At 43.7% G+C, this 24,425-nt stretch overlaps 1 protein-coding gene across 1 annotated transcript in view; it reads left to right on the forward strand.

Moving 5' to 3' along the window:
* Positions 1-24,425, forward strand: part of LOC119904772 (nck-associated protein 5-like) — a 143,617-nt gene that overhangs the window by 56,104 nt on the left and 63,088 nt on the right. Inside the window, 1 exon segment of the mRNA XM_038721458.1 lies at positions 19,677-19,740. Coding sequence (XP_038577386.1) covers positions 19,677-19,740 — 64 coding nt within the window.

Raw genomic sequence — 24,425 nt, forward strand, 5'->3', positions numbered from 1 at the left:
ATCCGCTCATCTCTCTGAGGAAACAGGAACGAGTGAAAATTCACAACATGTCAGTCTCGAGAGGGCATGTCCTATGAGTTTGTTGAAGTGATGATTAATCAAATCTGATGTTACTTTAAATAACTAATTTAATTAATACACCACTGGAGCTAGTAACATGCGGATTGCATTAGGAATCTCACTGGGTGGTAGATTTCACTTGTTTGATTTTAAGAATGTTTTTGTTAAAAGAATCACATTTAAACATATTAAACTATTACCACATTTGTTTCCAGACATCATAGACACTGTAGACACATTAGCCAGTACGCTGCATTTTACACTGTGTACCAACAAGTCGTGTCAGCCTCCACTGATATGCACACACTGCATTGTACTATGAGGTCAAAATCTGCATGGTTGTCTTACAACACCTTATTAAAAGTATTGTATTCAAACATTAATAAACTATTACCACATACATTTTTAGACCCCGTACTGCAAGGTTTGTAAATATATTACCCCTCTTTGTCTGTACGCTGCATTTTACAAAGTGATCTGATTTGTGGTTGTTTTTCATCTCTAAACATTTTAAACATAGACATATTTAAACATAAATTACTACCCCATATTTGTTTTGCGACCACATAAGCATTTTAACCAAATGTCAGCATCAATTAATGTGTACACTGTATTTTACATTGCATGCTACCAGGTATGATTTCGAGTTGTACATCAGCCTGGGTGCTTGACAGCACATAGGAGGTTTTTATGACCTACTACTACATTGAGTTCTGACAGGAGAAAACCGGCTTTTGTGAAACTGTGGTGTTCATTTTGAAAAGTATTACATCTCACAGTACCACTGGTGTGAGCTAGAGGATACCGCTGAAATTAGCTACGGTATAATAGTCCCACTTGTTTACCATAATCACACAAGTAATGGTAAAGTAATTCTTTAAGACTGACTGAAGATTAATTAAAGATTAACTCCATCAGTGTTAATCCTGCTCGTTCCGGTCTTGATGACTTTAAGCATTTTCTGAGTTGCACGAAGACAAGAATCTCGCCTACTGATGATGTCTCGCCGGACCGCCATCCTGACTGCCGTTCCGCCCCCATCCCCCTGCTTAATGAAACATGACCGAGGTGCATTATCACTTTCATTGTATTACACTCTTCATCTTGCCACACAGAAGTTAAATGACACTCACTAACACACACACACACAGCCTCTGGACCGTCATGTGACTCGCTTCTGTCTGGGCGTTTGCCTTTTTGAGCTGCGTAGATCCTGAGTGGACTTGTGTTGGGTAAACAAACACGTTGCATGTCTACAGCTTGGTATTTCCTTTGCTCTTCTTGATGCAGACCAATACCCCAACCCCCCTTCCCAAAAAGAGTCTAGCCATGTTGACAGCTGAATATCTCCTGAATGGCTTGTAACCACCCATAGTACCTCTGATGTGTTTCCAAATGATTTTACACCCGTTACTTTTCCTCCGTTGTATCAGACATTAAATAGCTGTTCTCAGAAGCATGTCTAAGCTTAAACACCGCATACATGCTAATCGTCTTCGGGGTGCTGCAGAGACGGGAAGGAAACAAAGTTTTTCTTCTTCTTCTCCTGTGTGATTAAAGTCTGTCTCAGAACACACACCTAGACGGCAGAATGGAGTGATCGGGTAATGAGCTCAAGTGACGCATCCCGGGGCTCCCCCAGCCATTTCTGGTCACTCATCTGTGATCAAGCTACAGCGGATTAATGTCATGGAAGGAAAGTGCGGCTGGTGGCTGGAGCCCTGGACATTCCACTGACTCCACTGGATGTTTGTACATTCATACACACAGATTTACAAAGTACAGTCTTAGCTGGGTACTTTCTTTTTATTATATTTTAGAGGGAAATATTCCAATTTTCACCCCACCACATGTATCTGATGGCTAGATTTAAGGATTTTAATTTTACATTAAGACATACTGTATGATCAGTAAATTAAATATGATAACATGCAGCTGATTAAACTATCCAAGAGCAAAATGCGGTTGAATTTAGCTCCATCTAGACTACAACATTGACATGCTGCCTACATGTTAATGCATCAATGATTTAACACTCTTTAAGGGGAAATTCTTCAGAATTAGTATTCTTAACCTTATTCTTATACCAAATATAGTACTTTAATGAAATATAAACCATGAAGTCCAGTTGATTGCAAGACAAATTCTTTCCATTTAATTTCAGTGTTCTGCTGAAATGAACCCTTGCCCATATTTGATTTGCCAATCCAAGAATACAAAACACCTTACTCACACTCAAACCTAAAGTACATCTTGTTGACAATATTTTTGTTCTATTATTGATGCTAAAACTGCCAAGACTACGTAAAAATACGTAACCTTCCTGAATCTTACCACTTAAGCTCCTCAATGTACATAAAGTAACAGGCTTTTGTAAGAGTATTTTTACATTGTTGATTTGCTACTTTCACTTCAGTAAAGGATCTAAATACTTCTCCCACCACTGCACACACACTACCGCAACCACTAGCATCCCTTTTAACCGAGGCCACTCTACACCGCAGTTCAAAGGTGCTTTGCTCTCACAAGTTCCCTTTGTGTGCACACAAACATACACTCACACACGCACAACCACAGCCACCAGCGTCCCTTTCCCTCGGACCACCCCTGCACCCCATTACAAATCCATATCGACTTGCCGTCCCTCCAGCCCACTGTCCCAGCACCATCCTGTCTCCCTCCCTAACCCCCCCCCCCCCTGTGGAATGCTAACCTGAGTTTGTGTGTGTGTGTGTGTGACAGTGGTGGAGCCGGGCTGGCTGTGTGGGCGGCCGAGTGTTTCCAAACAGTGGAATCTGTCACTGACACCCCTGGCAGAGCAATAAGCAGCGCCTTAATGAGCTCAGCAGATCACTCAGCACACACACACACACACACACACGCATTCATGCACACGCTTACAGGCACATGAATATTACAAATACAGACACAGCAACACATCTACATAATTATGGTTGTGAGAACCTACATGCACCCCTACATGTATGGGCAGTAATGTGTGTACATACTGTTTGAACACACACACACACACACACTAGATTCTCATTGAGCAGTAAAAATGGACAAAAATGAAGCTACAAACAAAATATGGTTTGTTTCCTGATTAGAGGAAAGAGATGGGTCCTTTCCAAACGCCACCGCTGCCGAGCTCCGCCTGTCTATTTGTTGCCCCTCACACAGTTCCCTGCTCTTGATGAAATTAGAATGGAACACTGCCTTCAATATTTCTTGATTACACCGCATATGTATGTGTTAGTGCTGACTCAGCAATCCATTTGTCTTTTTTACCCAAATGGGACAATGGTGTCTAATTGGCGACCACCTGCTCGTAGAATCAAATCACACTCGCTCTATATTCAGATTTCCCTACGAGACAGCTGCACTTATGACAAACACAATTACCCCTCTGCGTGACATTACGGTCATATACTCAATAATCAGGCTTCATGAATCTTCCTGAGTTTTATGATGACAAATGGGAATGTGGCAGCCAGCTTTGCGAGACAACTGACAACGAGAACCAATTTTTTATGATCGCTGTTGGGTGATGCCAGATTTCCCAGCACAAAATAATCTACCTCCATGTGAGTGACAACTCATCCCTGCATTTTTATCTCCAGTCTTGCTCCACCTTCCCTCAACATGACCCCCCCACCACACTCTCCACAAACTAATTTTCTGACATGGTTATTGTCATTGTTCATTTAGGACATTAGTGACAGTGAATGTGGGACAAAGTGGCAGCGATGGCCCCAGCTCTAAGTCAGCCCCGTCCTTTCTTTCCCCTCTTTAACTGAGTTCCTGTCACTAGGACCCTTTTAATTCCCCCTTTCACCCCTCCTGTGCCCGCCCCCTCTCGCACTGGTCCTATTGGGGAGCAGACAATAGAGGGTTCCCCCCCACCACCTCCACTGCCTCTTCATCCCCCGCTTCTCATCTCCCTCACCCTTGCAAGCGTCCTGACTGGTTGTGGTTGCGGGCTCCAGGCTGCAGTTTGTCACAGCCATTCAGCTGAGACTGATTGTGATTGCGGCAGATGGGCTGGAGCCTGGTCCGTCACTCGGCCCAGGCAGACCCAAGCACTTCTCTCTCTTTCTCTCTTTTTTTAATTCCTCTGGCTTTCAGATTTCATCCTTTTCTCTCTCTTGATCTTGATTTCTTCCTCGGTTGTCCCTATCTGTCTTTTGTCAGTGCCTTCTCTTTCTTTCTCTGCATTCTTTTCCAAAAATTCTGTTTCCCTTGTCCAGATTAAAATATGCAGCCAGTGCTTTCAGAATTATACTGATTATGTTGGCTTAGTGTGGATGGAGGGCCAAAACCGAGTGACAAAGATCCATTTTTATATTATGGCCTTAGTATTCTTCAATGTCCTCGTCATATTGTCTAACAGCGTGTAAAAATCCCCTAACACCACAACTTTCTGACATCGGAATTGAGGGGAGCTGTGTATGACTATTTTTATTACCTTTCCAAAATGGACAAACCAACAAGCATAGCCACGTTCCACAGTGATTGATCAGGTGGTGAAAGATCTGAACTTTTCTTCAAATAATAACAGAAGAGTGCAACACTTTGAATGCTTTTGCGTTTTGCCCCTCTCTATGACTTCAGGCTTTTTGCATCGCCTTCGAGGGTAGTCCTTTGAAACAGGTATTCACTTCTGCCTTTAAGCGTGGCTGGATGACACATCATATCTTGTTCATGTTAAGCTTACTGAGAACTTTAGTGTGGAAGTACTTGCAGTCTTTTGTTCTTTGTTTTTGCTCATTTGAGCTCTTCCTCTTATCTCTAGCTGTCCTTTTTGTCACCTTTTCTGCCTCAGTCTCCAACTAAAAGACCCAGTTAGTGGAATATCACAAGCCGGCTGCCTCTTGCCTGTTCACGTTTCCTTGTTGGGAGTGAAACCCCCCTCGACACTGTTGTCCCCCCCAAAAAAACTCCTCCTCCTCTGCACAAACCCCAACCTCGCTTCTCCTCCCCTGAGGAAAGAGCCACCTTCAGAGAGGCGGCAGAGCGTCCGTCTCCCTGAACACATGTTAAACGTCCTACAAGCCCGAGGAGGAGGGACGCAGTCAGAGAGCCAGAGACACAGTGACAGACGGAATGACAGAGAAACAGATAGAGGCAGAGACAGACTGAGAAGAGAAATATTTTGAGGAAAGATAAAGCCTGGAGGCGGGGTGGGCGGGAGGGAGGCACACAGCGCTGTGTGTGTGTGAAGAGGAGTCTCCAAGCGTGTGTGTTAGTGAGAGAAAGCATAGCGCAGAGGCAGAGTGTATGTAGCGTGAAGGAAGAGGAGAGGGGAAGCAGCATCGGGAGAGCCAACGCATGTTGCCAGATTGAGAGAGACAGAGAGTGTAGAGGACAGAAGCTACAAAGAGTAAGAGAAGGGTTTTGAGTGCTTGGGGGGACATAGACAAGAGGAGTGAGGAGAGTGGAGGGGAGGAGTGGCAGTTTGGTCTCAGTCAAGTAGAGCGGCAGGCAGGGAGCAGTGTAGAGCCGGCAGTGCTGCATTGTGGATGTAAACTTTATCGTCTACGGTATCAGCGGGTCGCAGCTGCAGAGCAGGAGGAGAGCGTGCTGGTGGATTACCATGTGTGTCCTCTGAATGCACCAGGATGCTGCATCTCCACCCGGGTAAGAAGCGGACAGTCATCAGCATACATGACATAGCAAAACTGCGTTATTTCTTTTGCAACTGCAAGGTTTTAATGTCTTGTCGATTGATGTGCGGTATCTATTCATATGTGCCATACTTCTCTGTCGTCAGAAGAGTACATGCACACTCAGCTTTTGCTAGCCCCTAATTCAAGAAGGTTTAATGATTTTATCCCTTCCTCCCCAGCTGGGTTCAGCCATCTTTACTTGAGCTGCAATTTTCCTAATAATCCCCAGAGGAGGGAACATATTTCATATAGCAGCACTGTATACATGTGCAGGGGATGATGTCTGATTTGCACGGAGCCCGATTAGCCAGTAGAAGGGGGAATCGCGTGTCCTGTTGCTAGTGGCAACAGTATGGGGCTGGGGCGCTGCGTAAACCACTTTGATTCTGATTGATAACAGAAAGAAAAGGATACCCGTTGTTTAAGCAGTGGTAAAACAATCGAGCATTGCAGGGGATTTGTATGTGCAGGAATGCATGTTTTTCTCTCCACTGCTCCTTTTCTTTCTTTATACTCTCTCTCTCTCAGACAGATTAAGATTTTCTACTGTGCCCACTAATCCCACACTAAAATGACTGGTTTTGAACTGGGTGTGGAAACAGCTAAGCGGTGGAAAATATGGATTATGGAGATATAGGCTCTCTGTTATGATCAGCTTCTCTGCCGGTCCTTATTAATGTGGCAAGAATGTCAAAGTCAGAGCAGGTCGGGTGTCCCATAGTCAGCCATGTTTACAGTACACAAAAATAGGATAGGATGCTTGCAACCAAGACACCAAGGATGCCGAATGGAGGATTCTGGACACTATATTTTTAGTTGGGTTTGTTATCTCTAAAAACAGAACAGCAAGGGAACATGAAAATGAGTGCATGGGAGAGTATGGGAGGTATCATCACTCTCTTGCTGGTGTTGTCAAAGTTCCAGAGAGAAATGCCATTCTGTATCTTTTTGTTTGTTTGTTCAGAGTTGAGTTTTTTTGGTGCTTCCCAACATGGGAGCAAAAAATAGCATCTGCTGTGTAGTGGATGCTTTATAACTGGAAACACCAATGGATGGGACAAGAAGCGACAATAGGCAATAAAGAGAGTAAGCAGCTACAGCTTTTTAGTAGTCACACTCTCACAAGATGGCCTGGCCTAACACACCAAGTGTCATCAACAAGCATGTGACATGTCATCTCTTAAGAACTAGTGTTTTGGTCAGTGAGGGGAATTCCTCCATCCCATGAATGCACTACATGCATCACATCATGCACTGTTTTCATGCAAGAAGTTTGAATCTGTAATCTACTTTATAGTTTTCTGACTTCAGACTCAAACCAGTGAACCCAACCGGACCATACATCTATAAAATATGTATTTTAATGTTCATGTTTTTGGATTGCATGTACAATAGCAATTGCCAAAGGCTTGCCATTTGGTCCAGTGTCCATTTAAAGCCTTTATTGGGAGCAGAGCAGCAGCCAGTGATATCAGCCCACCACCAGGGCAGATGTGTTGCTGCACTGGGCAGTTTGGGCCTGCTGCACTCTGAAACCTACCTGGGGATTACTGCGTAAGAGGATTGCCAAGTGGAGGGATTTGATTTTATAGAATTAAAACTGTAATTCTCTCCATCCCAACCATGCTGCAGTGCAACCGTTTCTCCACATTATTATTTTCCCCCTGCTGCTGTGTTCTTGTTTGACCAACACGTTCCATGACTACATCATGTGTCCTACATTTAAGCTGTTTTGATTTAAAAGTCACAAGACATACACGTCCGCTGTTTGATTGAGCGGAATGGCAGAAGTTGGCTGAAGTCTCTGACGACTATAGCAAATTCTCTCTAAAGAGGTGGGTGTGAAAAGTTCATCACTTTTAACAAAAAGTGTGTTTCTACTGGGACATTTTTGGATGCCAGTTGATGTTCCAGTTACTAGAGTGATAATTAACAAAAACAACCCTAAATACTAGCCTAGTCAACAAAAATTAAGACCACTCCAGCAGATCGTACTGACTTGTGTGCTTTTGTATTTCCTTTCACTTCTCCAACTCTTGTCCGTCACTTTGCCTCTCACTCCTCTACATCCGATTTTCCCAACTTTTCCTCCACCCCTTTCATCTCTTCCCTGTATGTGGTGCTCTGTATTCAGTGACCCTCAGCTAGAATATTGGGTTCAGGTCAAACTGAATTACTGAGGAATGTTCCCCTGTTCAATGGCCAGCCCAGTGGGCCTCAGCATGGGACCACTTCCCCTTCATTGACAGCCAGGGGACTTTCATTTTGAAGGAGGGGGGGAGCTCCCTTCCAGACAACTTTCCCATATAATTCCCACTGTCTCTGCAGTGTTCATTGGTACCGGTGAGCTGCGAGCCAAAGCAGGCAGTTTAATGATGTGTACGTGTGAGACACATCTCAGGATCTCACCAGCCCGAGCCTTGTTGAGACGCTCTGCTTCTGTGACTGCAGGCTATCTAGCTCAATTAAGGGTGCTTTGAATGCATTCCTCCCCTTAGCCTGCTCTACGTTTATCTTCCCGCACGAACAGCACGTGGGAACTTTAAAAACAGTCAGCCTCCTGCAGAGCTCTCTTGGTATGAACCTGGTTTTGCAAATACAGCATGTGAAGAAAACAAAATTGCTTAATAGAGGATTTTGACATCTTGCCAGGCTGCACATTTTTGATTCAAATAGCCAGAACGCATTGCTAGCTGAAGTTTCATGCTTTGTGTTTCACTGAATGTTAACAAGTTGGAAATCCAGAAAAGTTGGACTATCAGATGTCTTTTCTCTATGTCTCCTGTTGGCTCGAGTTAGAGTAATGTCACTCAGGATAAACATAAAGTTTAATGGTCCGACAGAATTTATAACCAATAAAAGGCTTTTATTTGCTAACTATCAATGGCTTATTGCATTCACTGACTGTTTTGCCTGGAGACAAAGCTTTGCCCAGACACCCTCACTGACTGTTAAGTGATGTCATTAGAGCCGGGGCATTTTTGTGGTTTCTAAATGGATGAAATCGCCCCATGTGAGTTCACAAAGGTGAGAAGACTCGTGGGCTGTTTTTCGCATTTAGTGCTTTTGAACTGCCTGTTTTCCAGTCAGAATTAGCTAAAATAATATGATTTCTTTTTGTATGATGGCAGTTTGAATGTCTTGGTTTGCAGATATAAATGCTCGTTTTCCCTTTATAAAAGTGTTTCAGTTCTTGAAAAAATAAACCCCCAAATTGGATTTGCTTTTTAGGTCATAGTCCTGCATGCCAACAGTTTATAAGATAATATGGTGTTGTCCTTGTTTACTAGACACGGCCTTCCTGCTGACACACTTTCACAGTCGCATGCCTCTCACATGTTTCCACATCAAAGCAGTCATACCCCACTTTTTGAGCATTCCCCCTTGTTTCATATTTCTTTCCTTGTCAGGGTGATTCTTTCAACAGAGCAAGCCGTTTATGAGGTTAGAAAGGGGGTCAGTGTCGTATTTGAGGTTGTGTGGGGCGGGGGATGTCAACAAAATTCAGCTCCCCCTATCTTGGCTGTAAATCATTGGATAATAGTGGGAGAAACATGCAGGACCTCGTCCAGTCGCTGGAGGTGTTGGCACAGCTGGAAAGGAAGTGGATAGAGGCTGCTGGAGAAACTCACCTTCATGCAGTAAAACTCTTTTCCAAACACCTCTCTTGTTGTGTTTAAGTTCTTTTAGCCATTTGGTGAAACTCTTTACAATGAGTGCAGTAACTTTTATTTACTTTAGTACCAACATGCCAGAGTGCCAGAGCCAGGATGCTACGGCAATATTCCTGTAACAACAAAAAGAATATTTAGGAATATTCAGTTTGCTCCTATCAGACAGTAGAATTATTTGGGCAACTTTCAGGGACTGGAAGTTATAAGTCGAATTGAAATCTAGTGATGCAACAAAATGAATAGATAACATAAATGAGAGGACTTCTGCAACAGCTGCCCAGCAACCTATGCTGACAAAGACACATGCACCCTGGGGTGGGTAGCAGGAGAGATGGCGGACCCGTGGTTTGAGTGCTCCTATTTACTGTACCTTTGTTTCTATTGTATGTGATCCAGCCATTTGTCTGCCTCTGTAAAGGGCTACTGTTTGCTCTCCTCTCTGAAAACGATGTGTTGACAGCCGGTGTAAAACACCCTATAGCCTTTGCACAGTCTCCATGAGTCAGCAGAACCTTCTAGTATTACAGTACAGAAGTAAATGTGAGTCCCTGTTCCCCAATTGCTTTGACCCAGGCCAGCCACAGTGTGAAATGCAGAACAATGGGTGAAACGTGTGACTTACCTAAAGTATGTGTCAGCAGGATTAGCGTTTGGTTTTATTAAATACATACATACAACAAAACTTCAAGTATTGACTTTCTCCCTGAGTCTTGGCAGGGTGGAGAAGGCTAAACTAAAACGTCGATTTGGGGTGTGATGTTAACATGTTCCATCCAGTTCCAGTCTTCTGTTTCCAACCCACCTTCTTACAGGAAACTGCATCGACCAATGTTAATGCTCAGGTCAGCACTACATATTGTTAAGATTTGAGAGGTGTGTGCATCAGATGCCCATTAAAGGCATCAATATGGTTCTTATGGAGTGCTTGTCAGGTTGTACAACAGTGTCAAAAAAAACCCTCCCCCCACAACTTTCTGAATTCTTAATGGGGAAGGCTGTGTCTGACAATTTTTTTCACTTTCTGTAACGGGGAATACGACAGTCTTTCGCAGCAGGTGGCTAGGTCTGCAGAGATGAAAATGAATGCAGCTTTCTCAAGCTCTTCCCTTCCATTCTTTGACACGTAGTTGAAATTTGTTCATTTCAAGCATACGCAGGTTTTAGCATCCATCCGCACTTAAATCTGCTGAGATGTTTACACGTATCTTGGCAGAAGTATGACACTCATATCAGAACAACAAGCTTTGTTTGTCCTGTCTGCAGGCACACAGGTAAACTCATAAATCATGAGGTAATTATAGTGTAGTGTGAAGGGCGCTTTACTTAGACTCTATTATGTCTCAGAGTGTGTGACTCAAGCAAGACAAAAACGTCAACACACACGTGGGGGCTGGGGGGTGAAGCTTGCTCTATATCAACACATCCTTCTCCATCATATCTGTGGACGTTCAGGTCCAGCAACAGTCCATCTCTTCAGTTTGAAGTCATCTCTCTTTTATGATTTGGACATAAAAGATTCAAAATTGTGTGCGAGTGTGTATGCATGTCTCTGCACTTCCTTGCCGGTGTGTTTGTACATGTGTGTTCATGCATGTGTTTATGAGTGCCTTGAGACTTGTGTGTTGGCGTCTAGCTCCAACCTCATTCTTCACGAGCCTTTGCTGGTGAGCAAAACCCTTCCTGCAGACGGGGCAGGCGGGTGCCGCTGCGGCCATTTTTAAAGCACATCTGCTCGTCCGCAGTGTTTTGTTTCGTCTGGGCAGGAATGCGTCTGTGGCTTGGAAACAATTGAGGTCAGACCGTGCACTCAGAATAAGAAAACATTTAGGGAGACAGACAGTCAGGCAGGGGTAATCCACGCTTGGCGAGTGCATTCCTCAGAGCTCAGGAGGAGTCTCGGAGGATTCCTCATCTGATTTTTGCTCCTTCAGAAGTCTGAAGATGCATTTTGAAGTTGTGCAATTTCACAATTATGCCCTCTGAAATAATGCCAGTCTCTCCTGTCAAGAAAAAAGTGGCACCAGTTTTAATTAAGATATCTAGAGCTGAGACTCGCTGAGAAGCACTGAGGGCTAGATGTTATCACAGAGAGAGAGCATAAACAACTCGGAGCATTCAACTTGTTGTTGACTTTGGCTAAATCTTGCTTATCATGATCATCTCAGCTTGTTTGACTGCATTATTCAGTGTGGTGCACACTTGTCCAAACAAAGCCCAATACACATACATTAAAAGTTAGTATGAGTAAGGTTGAAGTTACAATAGAGTGTTTAAAAGACCCACGTTGTTGGTGTGTTTACATCTTTGGTTTCAAACTGTACTGTCAAAGAAACATCATGGTCATAAATATCCTGATTTTGTCAGTTTCATAGTAATGACGTGCAAGTAAATGACATGACATGACTTACATTTTGTGTCCCCATAAAAAAAAAAAACATTTCTGAGAACAAAGTGTGGGGATTTCGCTTCACGAAAGCACGAAGAACCGAACATGTTGTTTAGAAGTTCCCCTTTTTCATAAGGTGAAGACATTTCAAGGCCACATGGCGGCATGAAAAGGCGTGTGTTCTTTGTGTGCTCACAGTAGATCCTCATCATATTTCACCTCGTCAATAATTGATGGTCTGCCATGGTGAGGTAAGGTTCATTGTGCAAGGCTGGCTGGGCGGTTGGGTGTGTGTTAGGGTGCTGACATGTGGCTTCTGTTTTTTCCGCTGCCCTCCTGTGCAGACAGGGTCCGTGGCGGGAGACAGGAGGTCAGGAACCAGCTGTGGGTGAGGCAGTGGGAACAGGCGCTGGTCAGGCTGCCGTTCGGCATCCGTGATGCCGCTTCTCTGTGATTGATTGGACTGGCCTAATGCATTGGGACCGATTGAGCGGTCACAGATGTGCGAACCCCACCCCTTAGACGCTTGAAACAGATGAAAGAGTTTACACTGGGAGCTGAAGCTGATTTTGATGCCATCTCCGTATTTGGTGTTCAACTGCAGAAAGGCTCATTGAAGTCTTAAGGAAACACCACTTTGATGATGTTGCATGTGTTATTAATACAGGGATTATTACAGGATGAGGAGGAGGGACACAAACTTCCAGGTTCTTACAAAATAATAAAAATGTAGTATGAAAATTTTGAGAATTTAGTGTTGTGCAAGGTGTAAAAATGCTCACTTGTTTAAATCTAAAAATATATACATGGACATTTTTAGAGCCTTAAAGTTGACAAAACCATTTTTCATCCCATCTCTCCTGCCAGTATCTCTGTTTTCCTGTCAGGCTGGGTTGGATGTTATAACTTATCAAACGCCTCGGTAAGCTCATTGTCCCGCATCAGGGGCTGGGGTGAGATTTTGGATCGGTGCAGAAGGTTACATAACACAGCCATAGGAGGATTAAGGGATGGGAATGACCGGTCCGGAGTCGGAGCCAACATGTAGCCAGAGTCTCTCTGAACGGGGCGCCCTATTTGTGCCACGGGGATTGCGTGCGTGTCAGGGCTCTTAACCCAGCAGGAGTGCAGACGCTAATACATAAATGCATGGCAGCCCTGCTCTCATCCAAACATTCATGCATCCCGGCTGGCCACTCTGTGTACATTTGTGGTCCAGAACGACTGAAATGTGTTTTTTATACATCCTGATGCGTGCATTTATGTCAGTATGAGCAACTGCTGCAGGGAAAAAAGCTAACGCATTATGTGGTGTTTAATCTGTTAACATCTTTCTATAGAGAGGAGAGATTAACCGCACTTGATATTACGATGGTTTTCAGTACTGCAAGGGAAGTAGGAAACCAAAACGCAACACACAGCACTTTTTTTCTCTTTCATTATGTGCTTAACAGCAAACAATGTACAATGGATTACACCACCTGTATGGAGGAGCCGTGATAACAGTGATGAAAACATAGCTAAACGTCTGCCTCCCACAATACAGTTCAAAGCGCATGGATCCAACGTGTCAGGTCAGGTTGGCAAATGCTCTCGCTGTGATTGATCCTCCCTCAGCCCTGACAGATCGTGTCTTTGCATGCCGCCGACGCTGTGGCGGCGCTGTGAAGCAAACAGTCGGTGCGTTGTCTCAACGTGAGCTTTTGGGGGGGGGGCTGAGTTTGCACAGTGTCTGAGTTGGGAGAATGTGCGGAGGAAACAGAGTGGACCTGCTATGAATGTAACAACGCTCTGTGCTGTGCTGTCTGTCTTATCTCGGAGGAGGGGATGCAGAGCTTTTGATGCTGCTGGAATTGCGTGTGAAAAGAAGGGAAATGGTCTTTGAGGTCTGCAAAGTGTGTGTGGGTGGACAGCAGATTGTGTTAACTGAGAATACAAGAAGGAAACTTGTATGCGTTGGGGAACAAACATGGGGTAACCATGTTCACTTTTAACATTGCTGAACATATGCTAAACCTTTCCTTGTATCTCTAACGTGTAAATCTTTAAGGATCTAAGGAAATCTGCCGTCTTTTAAAGTTTTTACCTTAAATTTCAATAGAAATCCTTATAACCAAGGTCTTCGGACATCTGCCTCTTGCCACGTTAACCTTTGATACACAGAAACCGTATCACTAGAACGAACTTGAAAATGTGCGTGTGGAAGATTTTGAGATTGGGGGCTGTCAGCTGGTTTGGCCTGCTCCACTGAAGCTCGGCGGGAGTCCACCCGCCGGTAAGTCCTCCAGTGCTGTCAGGTGATTCCAGGTCACTGGGAACTGCTGGAGGTCCACGTTGACACTACTCATGACTGGCTGCTGGGATTTACTCGGCCAAGCTTTATATTGGGGCTCAAAGAGTAAGAACAGCAGCAGACGAGGAATATATATACAGGGGCAACTGTCAGCTTGTGCTTTCATCACATGCTTGGATGTACTGGATGAAGGCGTGGACTGTGGCCTGGAATACTTTCCATTTAGTCACAGTGTGAGATATATACAGTGTGCACAGTGTATAGAGCAAGTAGAGCTCTGTTTTCCAGAACTTCCTGCCACTGTGGAAACATCTCTTCCTCTTTGGCCTGTAAGTCAGCAGCATCCCTTTAAAGTACAAGTCTGGTTTATTACAACGTGGGTTTTAATTTTCTAGTTCTGGCCAAGACTTCTGTTGGTCGTAATAACATTCTACTTAACAAGCTAATTGCTGAGATCTAAATAATGTGGCATGATTGCAAAAATAGGAGTCCAACATGGCATGAAATGCAGTCAGATGATCAGACAGGTTGTAAACAAACCCCAGGTTAGCCAAACTTATTTGGAAGAGAGAATGGTTACAGTGTTGCCCAAACTGTCTGCTGAAAAGATCCATTACAGACAACTTTCTAGATTAATTTACCATACATGCTATAGTTGTGTGCAGGGTTGGGGAGTAATGGATTTCATGTAACAGCGTTACGTAATCAGGATACAACAAAAATTAACTGTATTCCGTTACAGTACAAAAAAATAGACATACTTAGATTACAGGTACATTTGGAAAAATCAGGGATTACTTTAAGCAGAAAGTTTCCATGAAACAGAAAACAGAGTGCCTCTGTAACTTATACGTGTTTCTGTAAAAACACAAAGCTAGGTAGGGACGTGTCGCAGACCTTGGCGTTTACAGCCGCCAGTAGCGCTGAGTGTGTGTTAACGCCCCACCCCGTGGAGCAGACTCTGTGCGGACTGTTTCCAGCCTCAGTGAGTGAAAATGGCAGCCGGACCAGCTCCAAACACAGCCTCCGAGACCGAGAGAGGCCAGTTTGACTGCTGGAAATAACTTACAGTCCTCGGGGCTGAGTAAGCCAATAGAACCGCTAACAGCACAGCAAATTGACCAAGCTAACTAGCCACAAATACAGGCAGATAGGCTACAGTTAGCAGTTTAGCAAAAAGTAATGCTATCCATGAAGAAGCTCTGTGTAAATCATCTCAGTACTGGATTCCTTGTTCCCTCTGAGGCTGTGTTCTGTCCTGTTCATGCCGTGTTCACTGTGAGGCTGCTGAGGACGGTTTTGTTGCCCGCTCGCCTGGCTACGGTTCCCATTCAGGCACTGTTCCCCTCCATCATTCCCTGCTGGGCCCCCCACCCCTGGCCTGAAAACCTCCAGTGCTTGGGTGAAGGTATAAACACCTTCATACAGTCTATGATAAACACTAACACTCCCCTGGTGCTCTGAGCTCCCAGTACGGGCAGAGGGAGCTAATTTGACCAGTGATTGCACAGCTAACTGAGCTAATAACTGCAGCTAGTTAAGTTAGCTGTTAACTAACTTCAGCAACACATAAAGCTAACTGTCCATCAGGAAACTGTGAATCACAGAGTGATTCACGCGGACATCAGAGAGTAAACTAGAATATATTTTCTCCATATTTCTAATATTTCTCCATCAAGTATGATCCAGTGAAAAAGATCAGTGAAAAAAGTTGTGTTTTTGTACAGTAATCAGCGGGCCCAGTTCCAGAAACATGCTTCATTTTTTGTGCAATACAAGTGAGTCATTTTAAAATGGTTTTCCAAATGACAAACTTTTAAATATATTAAAGAATACCTACAAAACAACGTTTTTCATCATTAATGGGCCAGATACTGCCATAGTGGTGACATAGTGCAAAGCATCTCATAAAAATATTTAAACATGGATTTTGTGAACGGGAGATTTTGTTATTCTATGTTTATGTAAAAATTGCAGAAAAGGCATCTTTGATACACTCTTGTCTTCGTTTGCCTATTTGAAGTAATCCAAAAGTAACTAAAAGTAATCAGATTACAATACTTTTATTTTGTGTTACTTGGATTACATTTTTAAACAAGTAATTAGTAATTGTACCGGATTACATTTTGAAAGTAACCCTCCCAACCCTGGTTGTGTGCACATAGTCTTCCTTTGCAGTGGGGATTATTACAGACATTACGGGTGTGCTTTCTGATTTAGCCTCCGAATAAAGTTTATGTAATGTGGAAAAACCTGTTGACTGATATTCTGACCGCTCATGCTTCTCGCCCAGCAAGACGTTTTACAGTGATGTCGTGTTCCCTGCTTTCACTAATTACTTTGGTGAGTGCAGTGTTTTTATAACCATTAGAAACAATTGCCTGCAAAAATAACACCAGAATCGTAATAAACTGGAATTATCCTTTAATTTGAGGCATTCAACAACAGGAGACTGTGTACCAGTGCACATGTGAACATGTATGTTTTAGCAGGAAAATAAAAACATCTAGACACCTTAATTATGATGTGTTCAAACCCCCCCCCCCCCCCCCCCCCCACACACACACACACACACACACACATACAAACCCTTATAACGTGGCTCTTTGCACATCCAGCAGCAGCCCTCTGTGAGAGATGGGTTGAGATAAACTTTCTTAACACAACAGCCCGGCTCAGCCTTCGGACGCTTGTTCCGTCGGACTATTTTGACAGGCCGGTTTACACAGCTGGTAAAAGTTGACGAAGTGAGTGACTGGCAAAACATCTCGACTCGATTGGGATTGAAATGCAAAATAACTCAGTGTCACGTGTCACTCTAAACATCAAATACAGAATATGCTGGATTACAGATCACTTTCATGTGCACTTGACCGCTGTTCAAACATCATATAATTCCACGCCAAATGTCACAGGTGTGCATTTTGCACTAGGATACTGTTTTGACTACTGCTTGTGCCAGTTACTATAATTATGTTTAACACAGAATGTCAAATTGCTCTATATTTGGCGATGATTTTTCTTCGGGCGCTGTTGGCTCATGCTTGGTTGCTTCTGGAACATGCCTGTGCATAAGTGGCCTGAAACTTAACCCCTTACAGGGCTGACGCACAGCCATAACACAGACTGGAGGAATGCCAGGCCAGTCGCGTTTAACAAAACAATATCTCCAGTGAGAAGTTCCAGATACATTTTCTTTTCCACTTGTTTTTCCCGTTTTTTTTTCTTTCTCAAGGTAGTGTAATGCTTTTAAGCATACAGTATGTTGTAATAGGAAGAGACACATTGTGTAACTGGAACATAAGCGTATTAGTCAGTCTCAGGTGTGGAGATCACACACTTTTACACACACACACACACACACACACACACACAAACATGCTCTCTCACATGTATTTATAACTGGTCACACACACACACATAAACAGCACCTTCACTTTGATGAATGCATGTCCTCACTCCCACACACAAACTTCTCACAAGAGCCCAAGCACACTAATGCAAACACACACACACACACGCACAAACACACACACACACACTAATACACACCCAAACACACCCCCTTGTCTCACAGCCTCGGCACTTTACTTGATTTCCTCCCAGATTTGTCACCACCGCGCACTGTGTTTCACAATCGGCGTGCCAGGCTCAGCTTTGCCCAATTCAATCTGGTCCCTTTAGAGGAAGCACAGCGGTGGCAACGGCTCCCTACCAGGAGCAGCGTTAGCGTTGTAGCTCAACGTATTCTTTGTAGTCCAGACGGTCGATTCATCCATCCACCGTACATCCCCAGCTGTCTCTTAATCACCAGGGTTTTTTTCCCTGACAGGTAAGCTGCTCAGAAACAGAGAAGTCTTGTCAAAGGCGATGAGGAGACGTTAGTCATGAGTTATTTTGGGGGGTTGGGGAAGGTTGGCAAGGGGTTTGGGTGTCTGCTCCACTGAAGAAATGAGAAAAATGTGCAGGTGATTGTGATTACTTGTGGCTGTCTGCTATATACACTCCTTTATTAGGTCCCTTGGTCCCATATTAGGTAGCTTTGAGTGCGAGTGATGTATTCTTGTGAACTCAGACAGTCAAGAACAAGACTTTGACAAACACTTCAAGCTTACACCTCGGCTTTCTTCTCATACACAACAGATGTCCTGATTTTATTCTGGAGCATACTGTTCACTATTTTCTTGAAATATCTATGTTTTAATGCTTTTATTTTGCTCAACACATTGATTTGTACTGCGTTTTATAAGTTATTTTTGTACTTTTTAAAAATATTTGTACATATTGGGGGTGGGGTGCTGATGCAGTAGTGGATAAGGCCCATGCCTTTGGTGTGAGAGAGCCGGGTTCGAATCCACTGTGAGACACCACTGTGTCCCTGAGCAAGACACTTAACCCCTACTTGCTCCTTGCAACCTCTGACGTATATAGCAGTTGTAAGTCGCTATGTATGTCTCATGTTATCTTAAGTATTTGTTAATTAATGCATTAATTTGCTTAATCTAGCATACCTGGTTATGTATGTAAGGGGTGATAATTGGAGGACACCAGGCAGCTCATGTGCCTGTTTGTGTAATTGTGTAAAATGTGTAATACAACATTTAGAGCACAATATTTACATCTTCATGAATACTAACACAGTATTTGACAATAGAGTGAATGATTTTTGGTATTGAACCAGCAGATTATAGAGACCCAAACAAACGTTAGGGTGCCGGAGGAGGTGCTTTCCTCCTCAACACTTTTGTTGTGCTCTCAGACACTTCCAACGAACAGCGTATGTGTCTCTTCTCCAACTGTCAGTTGCAGGCTGGGGTTTTCCTGGGGCAGTGTTTCAGCTATGCTTCGTTTGTTGTGATACCTCAGGAGAGGCTGTAAAAGAGCACTCTTTATTATCCGTGCTAGTGTGCCAGGATTTATCCCAGTAAAGTCTGGAATGCCCTCACGTGGGAATCGGATTGGACGTGCACAGTCAATTTCTTTGTTTAGCCTGCTTCACGTGTGTGTGTGTTTGTTTGTGTGTGTGTGTGTGTGTAAGGGTGAGTGAGAGTGGGAAAGAGAGTCTGTTATGAGTATGTATCTGCTGGTGAGGATGCCCTGCTTTTTGTTTCCTCTGAGCTATTTCTGTTTGGACAGAACTGCAAGCTCTCTGTTTTGCATGGTTAGCGGACGACCCTGTCTCTCCACTGTGTGTGTGTGTGTGTGTGTGTGCCTCTGTGAGCGTGAGTGTGTGAGTGTTGCTGGCAGGCCTGTGAGTTTTTTTTCTGCCAGGCAGAAGTCAGGCAAAGATGGATATGAGAAATGTTGGTATCTCATACATTGAGTTGACATTAACCTTTGATTAAACATAATATTAGTGATAACTAGAGCGTTTGTGTGGCCCATGATTAGTTTGAAAGAAAGCTTTTTCTCCTTGACAGTTGACAAACACTGGTGACTTCCTGATTTGAGTGCCACTGTAACACAAAAATATTGGTGCAAGTATTGCGAATGTGACCTGACTGCCTGTGTCGCCCACTAAACAATCCCATATTGACTCACTTGTATGTTCTCTCTTTCTTCCTCCCCTTTACCCCCTTCCTCCCCTCTCTGTTTAGGGAAAAGCTGGCCGTGGCTCGCCTGCAGAGGGAAGTCGCACGGAGCAAGAGTGAAGGAACAATGGTAAAGTATAGTGGGGCTGCTCATCCCCTGTAATCTGCGCGAGGCCAAAAAAGCCACTGTGCGCTCACTTCACGCACACACCCAAGCACACTGTCAAGCTCTGCCAAGTCCGTCACATCAGCCAGAGTCAATCATTAGTGTCTCAACACTTCAACAGTTGATCTCAAAGAAGACAATTGTGGAGAAATACGTGCATGAGCAGGTATTTGTCAGCCATCCAGTACAACACTAAACAATACGAACTGTTCAAGACATTTGCAGTTTTAAAGGCATCTAAATGAATACTTAAAATTAGGAAATATCTGATTTAAAAATAAATAAGTAAAAAGGAATCCAAGCATTCAATTTTTCTTTCTGTATTTGTTAGTTTTTGATAATTTGTGCTACGGAGTAATATTTGTGCCTAACAAAATAGTGAGATTTGATATCCTGTGTTAGAAATTAGATACATTTCAAAAAGTAGATATTCAGATGCACAGTCAGGTTGTGAAACATTATAAATCTGCAGCTGGGGCTTAATCTTCTGTTTTTGCTGATATTGTGCTTTCACTTCTTTTGTGAGAGAGCTTGTGCAATCAGGGGGAAAGAATCAGGAGGTGGAGATCTGCATATATACGTGTACATAGGTGCATGTGTTTATTTCAGTTTGTCTGTGTTCATACAGTACATGTGTCTAAGGGAGGTCAGAAAGTGAAAAGTTGAACAACGTGAGGAAGCGGAGCTCAGCTGATTGCAGCCTGTAACCGCAGGCCCAGCTGTTTGACTGCACCCCAGTGACGCCTCTGATTCTCTTTGTGGCAGCAGGCCTAAAGCAACAGCACACAAGGGTTGATGTGCCGTGAGATTTTCGCACCATGTTATGTGATTCTCTATTGATCCCTGAAGGAGGAATGCTTGTTTTTTCTTCTCACCTCTTCGCGTAGTCGAAAAGGTTAGATCCCGGGATCACATGCCCTGTAGCTGGGCAAGAGTTCAGTGTAATGCTCATGGGCACATCAGCACAGCAGATTCTTGCTGCTATTGAGTCTTGAACTTGTTTGAGACACAGTAGGTGTACCAGAGACATGTTAAACAGTATGTTATGGCTTAATGGAGGGGCATCTACCACGTGAATAGTTCTTTGTTTAAAGTGCATCAGTTCACAAATGTAAACACTGAAACAGTAACTAATTCATAGTAAAAGGAGATAAGTGCATACAATCGCTCCTTGACCCCCACTTTCACCCACTTTACAGCTTCCCCGACCTTTTCGTGACTCTTCTAAGACTGCCATCCCAGTTATGCATATCCATGTGAAACAAGATGGTTCAGGATTGATTTCCACAGTGGGTAGATATACGATGTAAGTTTTTCTGCTTAAGTTATCTTTAACTGACCTTAAACTGAACAGCCAATCAGCCTGATGTTTAGACTCCAATGCATTACATACGTCACATTGAAAATATCTATGATTTGGACTCCAATCTTTGGAGCCAGTATGTTCTTGTAAACATACAAGATTCCCAGAGAACATTGATATCTGCTAGCCTGATGCCTGAGCTACAGTCTCTCCCTTATCAGCCCACTGTCATCACCCTGACAAGGACAGTTACAGAGGCAAAGAACTAGAGCTGGAAGGTCAGCGAACATCCAGTTGTGGGGGTCAGCTAATGACTCCAAGTGTGACCGGCTTTAGTCCATTTTGTGTTTACACTGCCCAATCATAAATGAACTAAGAGGTGTAAACGAAAAGTTTATTGGACTGACAGATGAGTCTTTCATTGGACTGTTTCAATGACTGTCATCCTGCATTTTCAGCACCACATGACACTACAAAGAGAATATGAAAACTGACGTCAAGTATTGCAGCACTTCATTGTGTTGAGATGAAATGTATGGGTTTATTTGTCTTCTCTGTTGGTCACAAAGAATTTGGTGCAGCCTGCAGCTTGACCCCATACGCCATAAATAATGACTGCTAGAAACAGGATAGTAGCTGTCAAATAGAGTGCGGGAACTTTGATTAACTTGTATCATTTATGTTTCCATGGTTAACAAATAATCTCGAACAATTGTGTAAGAGATCACTTCCTTGATACTTCCAACAATTAGTAGAAAGACAGGTTACTTATGAAAGCATCTTAACACATCCACTTCCACTTTGTGGTACCTATATGTACATAACAGAATTCAGTTTATGTGTCCATACCTCAAGGCTACACCTCAGTGTGTCAGCACCTCCTCCTGTAACATTAACCTTGCATCGTTTGACCTCCACATTGCCCAAGAAAAATATACCATTCGCTACACTGTGAGACTCTACTGAAGGCCCAGCTCTCAGACTCACGCGGGTGGATGACATGCTAATTATTACTTTAAAGGGGTGTGTCTGCGCATGCACGGGGCTGAGAGAGAGAGGGATGAGTTATCTGTGCCAGACAGGAGGAGGGTAAGAGGGGGGTTGGAGGAAGAAAGGGAGGAGGGGGATATCACTAAGCTCCATTTGAAATTGGGATTATCCTCGTTGGAGTCCCCTTGCACTCTCTCTCCGGCATTCCTGGGAGGCTTCGGAGCTCAGGCACGGTTCTTCAATAGAAATGAAAAAGAGACTGCTGCATCAAGGAGATAATTGTCAAAGTGCTGGTGGTGTGCAGTGGGAACTGCTTACCAGCCACAGCCTTTGCCCCACAGACCCCCACACCCTGACACCCACTGCTATGCCCACACGCTTCCCCAACCCCCAATCTTTGCCTGCCAAGGGACTAACCTAGAGAGACAGATTAAAACAGCCACAGACTTTTGAAGTGGCACTACCCCTCCTCTGTATCTGATGCCTCTCTTTAACAGCCTCTGTTCCCTGCCTTGGTCTTCCCTTTCTACATCCATTAGTGTCTTCTGTGTAACGCGATCAGAGAGACAGAACGCGGCGGTGCCACCCATTGCAGTGGCGTGCCGTTTGCTTCTGCTGAGCAGCTCCGCGGGAACGTGTTATGCAGTACCATTACTAGTGCTTTGTGTGTAGGCAAAGAATGTGAAAGGCATCTTTATGATTGTGCGAGCCGCTTGTACACACTGTTACAATTGTAAGCTTCAGGTCTCGCCTGCACAGTTACACAGACGTTGAGTGTAAATGAAAGACTATTAACAACACAGTTTACTGAGGAGCGTGTGCTTTAATTGATTCTCCTGTTGTGAAACATGAGTGCTACTGGCAGTGCAGGAGTACAACACTCTTTTGTTGTTTATCTTTTGGGAGAATCGCATGAAAACATTTGAATAATTTTCTGGGCAATCGGTGTTTAGACTCAGGATATGAATCGCAGCATCTGCACAGTATTTCACCACAAATATGGCCACCCAAGATGCAGTGGTATGGTCTAACAACCACCAGATCTGTCTGTCCTACACCACTGTTTATTTCTTAAACTTTACATTAGGGCTTGGACATGATGCTTTTGGCCTGCTCCGCAGAGCACAATCTTTAAGACTCTTACAAGAAAAATAGTGGATTTCCCGTTAGGTGTTTGGTAGAGCACAGGTCATGGTTTATTCAGGGAGGGCCTCAGTCTCTTTCCAACAAGCCTGGCCTGACTTTCTCGAGTCAAACCGCTCATTCACAGCCTCATCGCTGCTGTAGGTTTTCTCTGGAATTCTTCACACCCCAACCCAGAGGCGTGGTACAGGGCAGGGACTGCGCTCTGTCTCCCACTCTCTTTTGATGCCACTCTGAAGTGCAATCTAAGTCCGACGGGGGCAGGATGCTGGGTTTCCTGTCAGGGAGAAAACAGCAGTGCACATGTAGGCTCGTAAAGGCAGCGCTACTGAGTGGGCTGAGCTGACCATTAAACAGGCATTTAAACTGTTGGGTAAGATTATAACCACTGGAAACGGCTGTCTAAACAACTTGTGAAAATAAACTCTTGCTTTGAGAGAAACTGGCTTTATCTTTCTTTGGGATTTTTTGACACTCTCTGATAGCTGAACCTAAACAGATTTGAGTCCCATGCTTACAGTACATTCACATGCAATTATTTTCCAGTATGTTTGGGCTGATGACAGCGTTTGATTTGTTTCGTGGCGGACTGAAGCCTACATATGTACGACAAAGAGAAATGTTTTCCTTGAACTTGGTTTACTTGTGTAATTCAATTATTTTAAAATCAAATTTTATGTAAGTTAAGTTAAGATAAGAATGGAGCGAATATAAAATGTATGGCAAAATAGTCCCTGGGGCTAAGATAGGAATCAGCTATTTTTGTCCATGAAAACAGATTTCTCATGTGCCGCAGTCAGCAAAATTGTATGTGACACACTTGGTAACACATCAAGTAAAATTTACTTTGAAATTGGATCCCCTAGATGACTGAATGCCCTTCGTTCAAGTGATTTGGTGTTGGAGTGATTCAGTCTTTTTTTCTTTTATTAAATGAAACATCCCTGCTAGTAGGAAAATTTCACTTAATCTCAATAAAGACACCATTGAATGAGGAAAAAGCCTCCCGATGGGTTATGTCCATGTTAGACTATTCCGCATTTGAGATTTAAGTCTGATGCCAATGTTCGATGCCGAAGCAGCAAGCAGTGTGCCCTTTATGTAGCAAAGTAAGTGGTTGGGGATCGGGGTGGTGGACGACCTTCTAGCACTCAGCGAGACTGCAGTTTGAGTGCTCAGACCTGCAATGAACGTTTGCCACCATACCTGCTGG

The sequence above is a fragment of the Micropterus salmoides genome, unplaced genomic scaffold (genome assembly GCF_014851395.1).
Source record: "Micropterus salmoides isolate LMB-PRFRI ecotype aquatic unplaced genomic scaffold, ASM1485139v1 Ms_hic_scaffold_1, whole genome shotgun sequence".
NCBI lineage: Eukaryota > Metazoa > Chordata > Actinopteri > Centrarchiformes > Centrarchidae > Micropterus > Micropterus salmoides.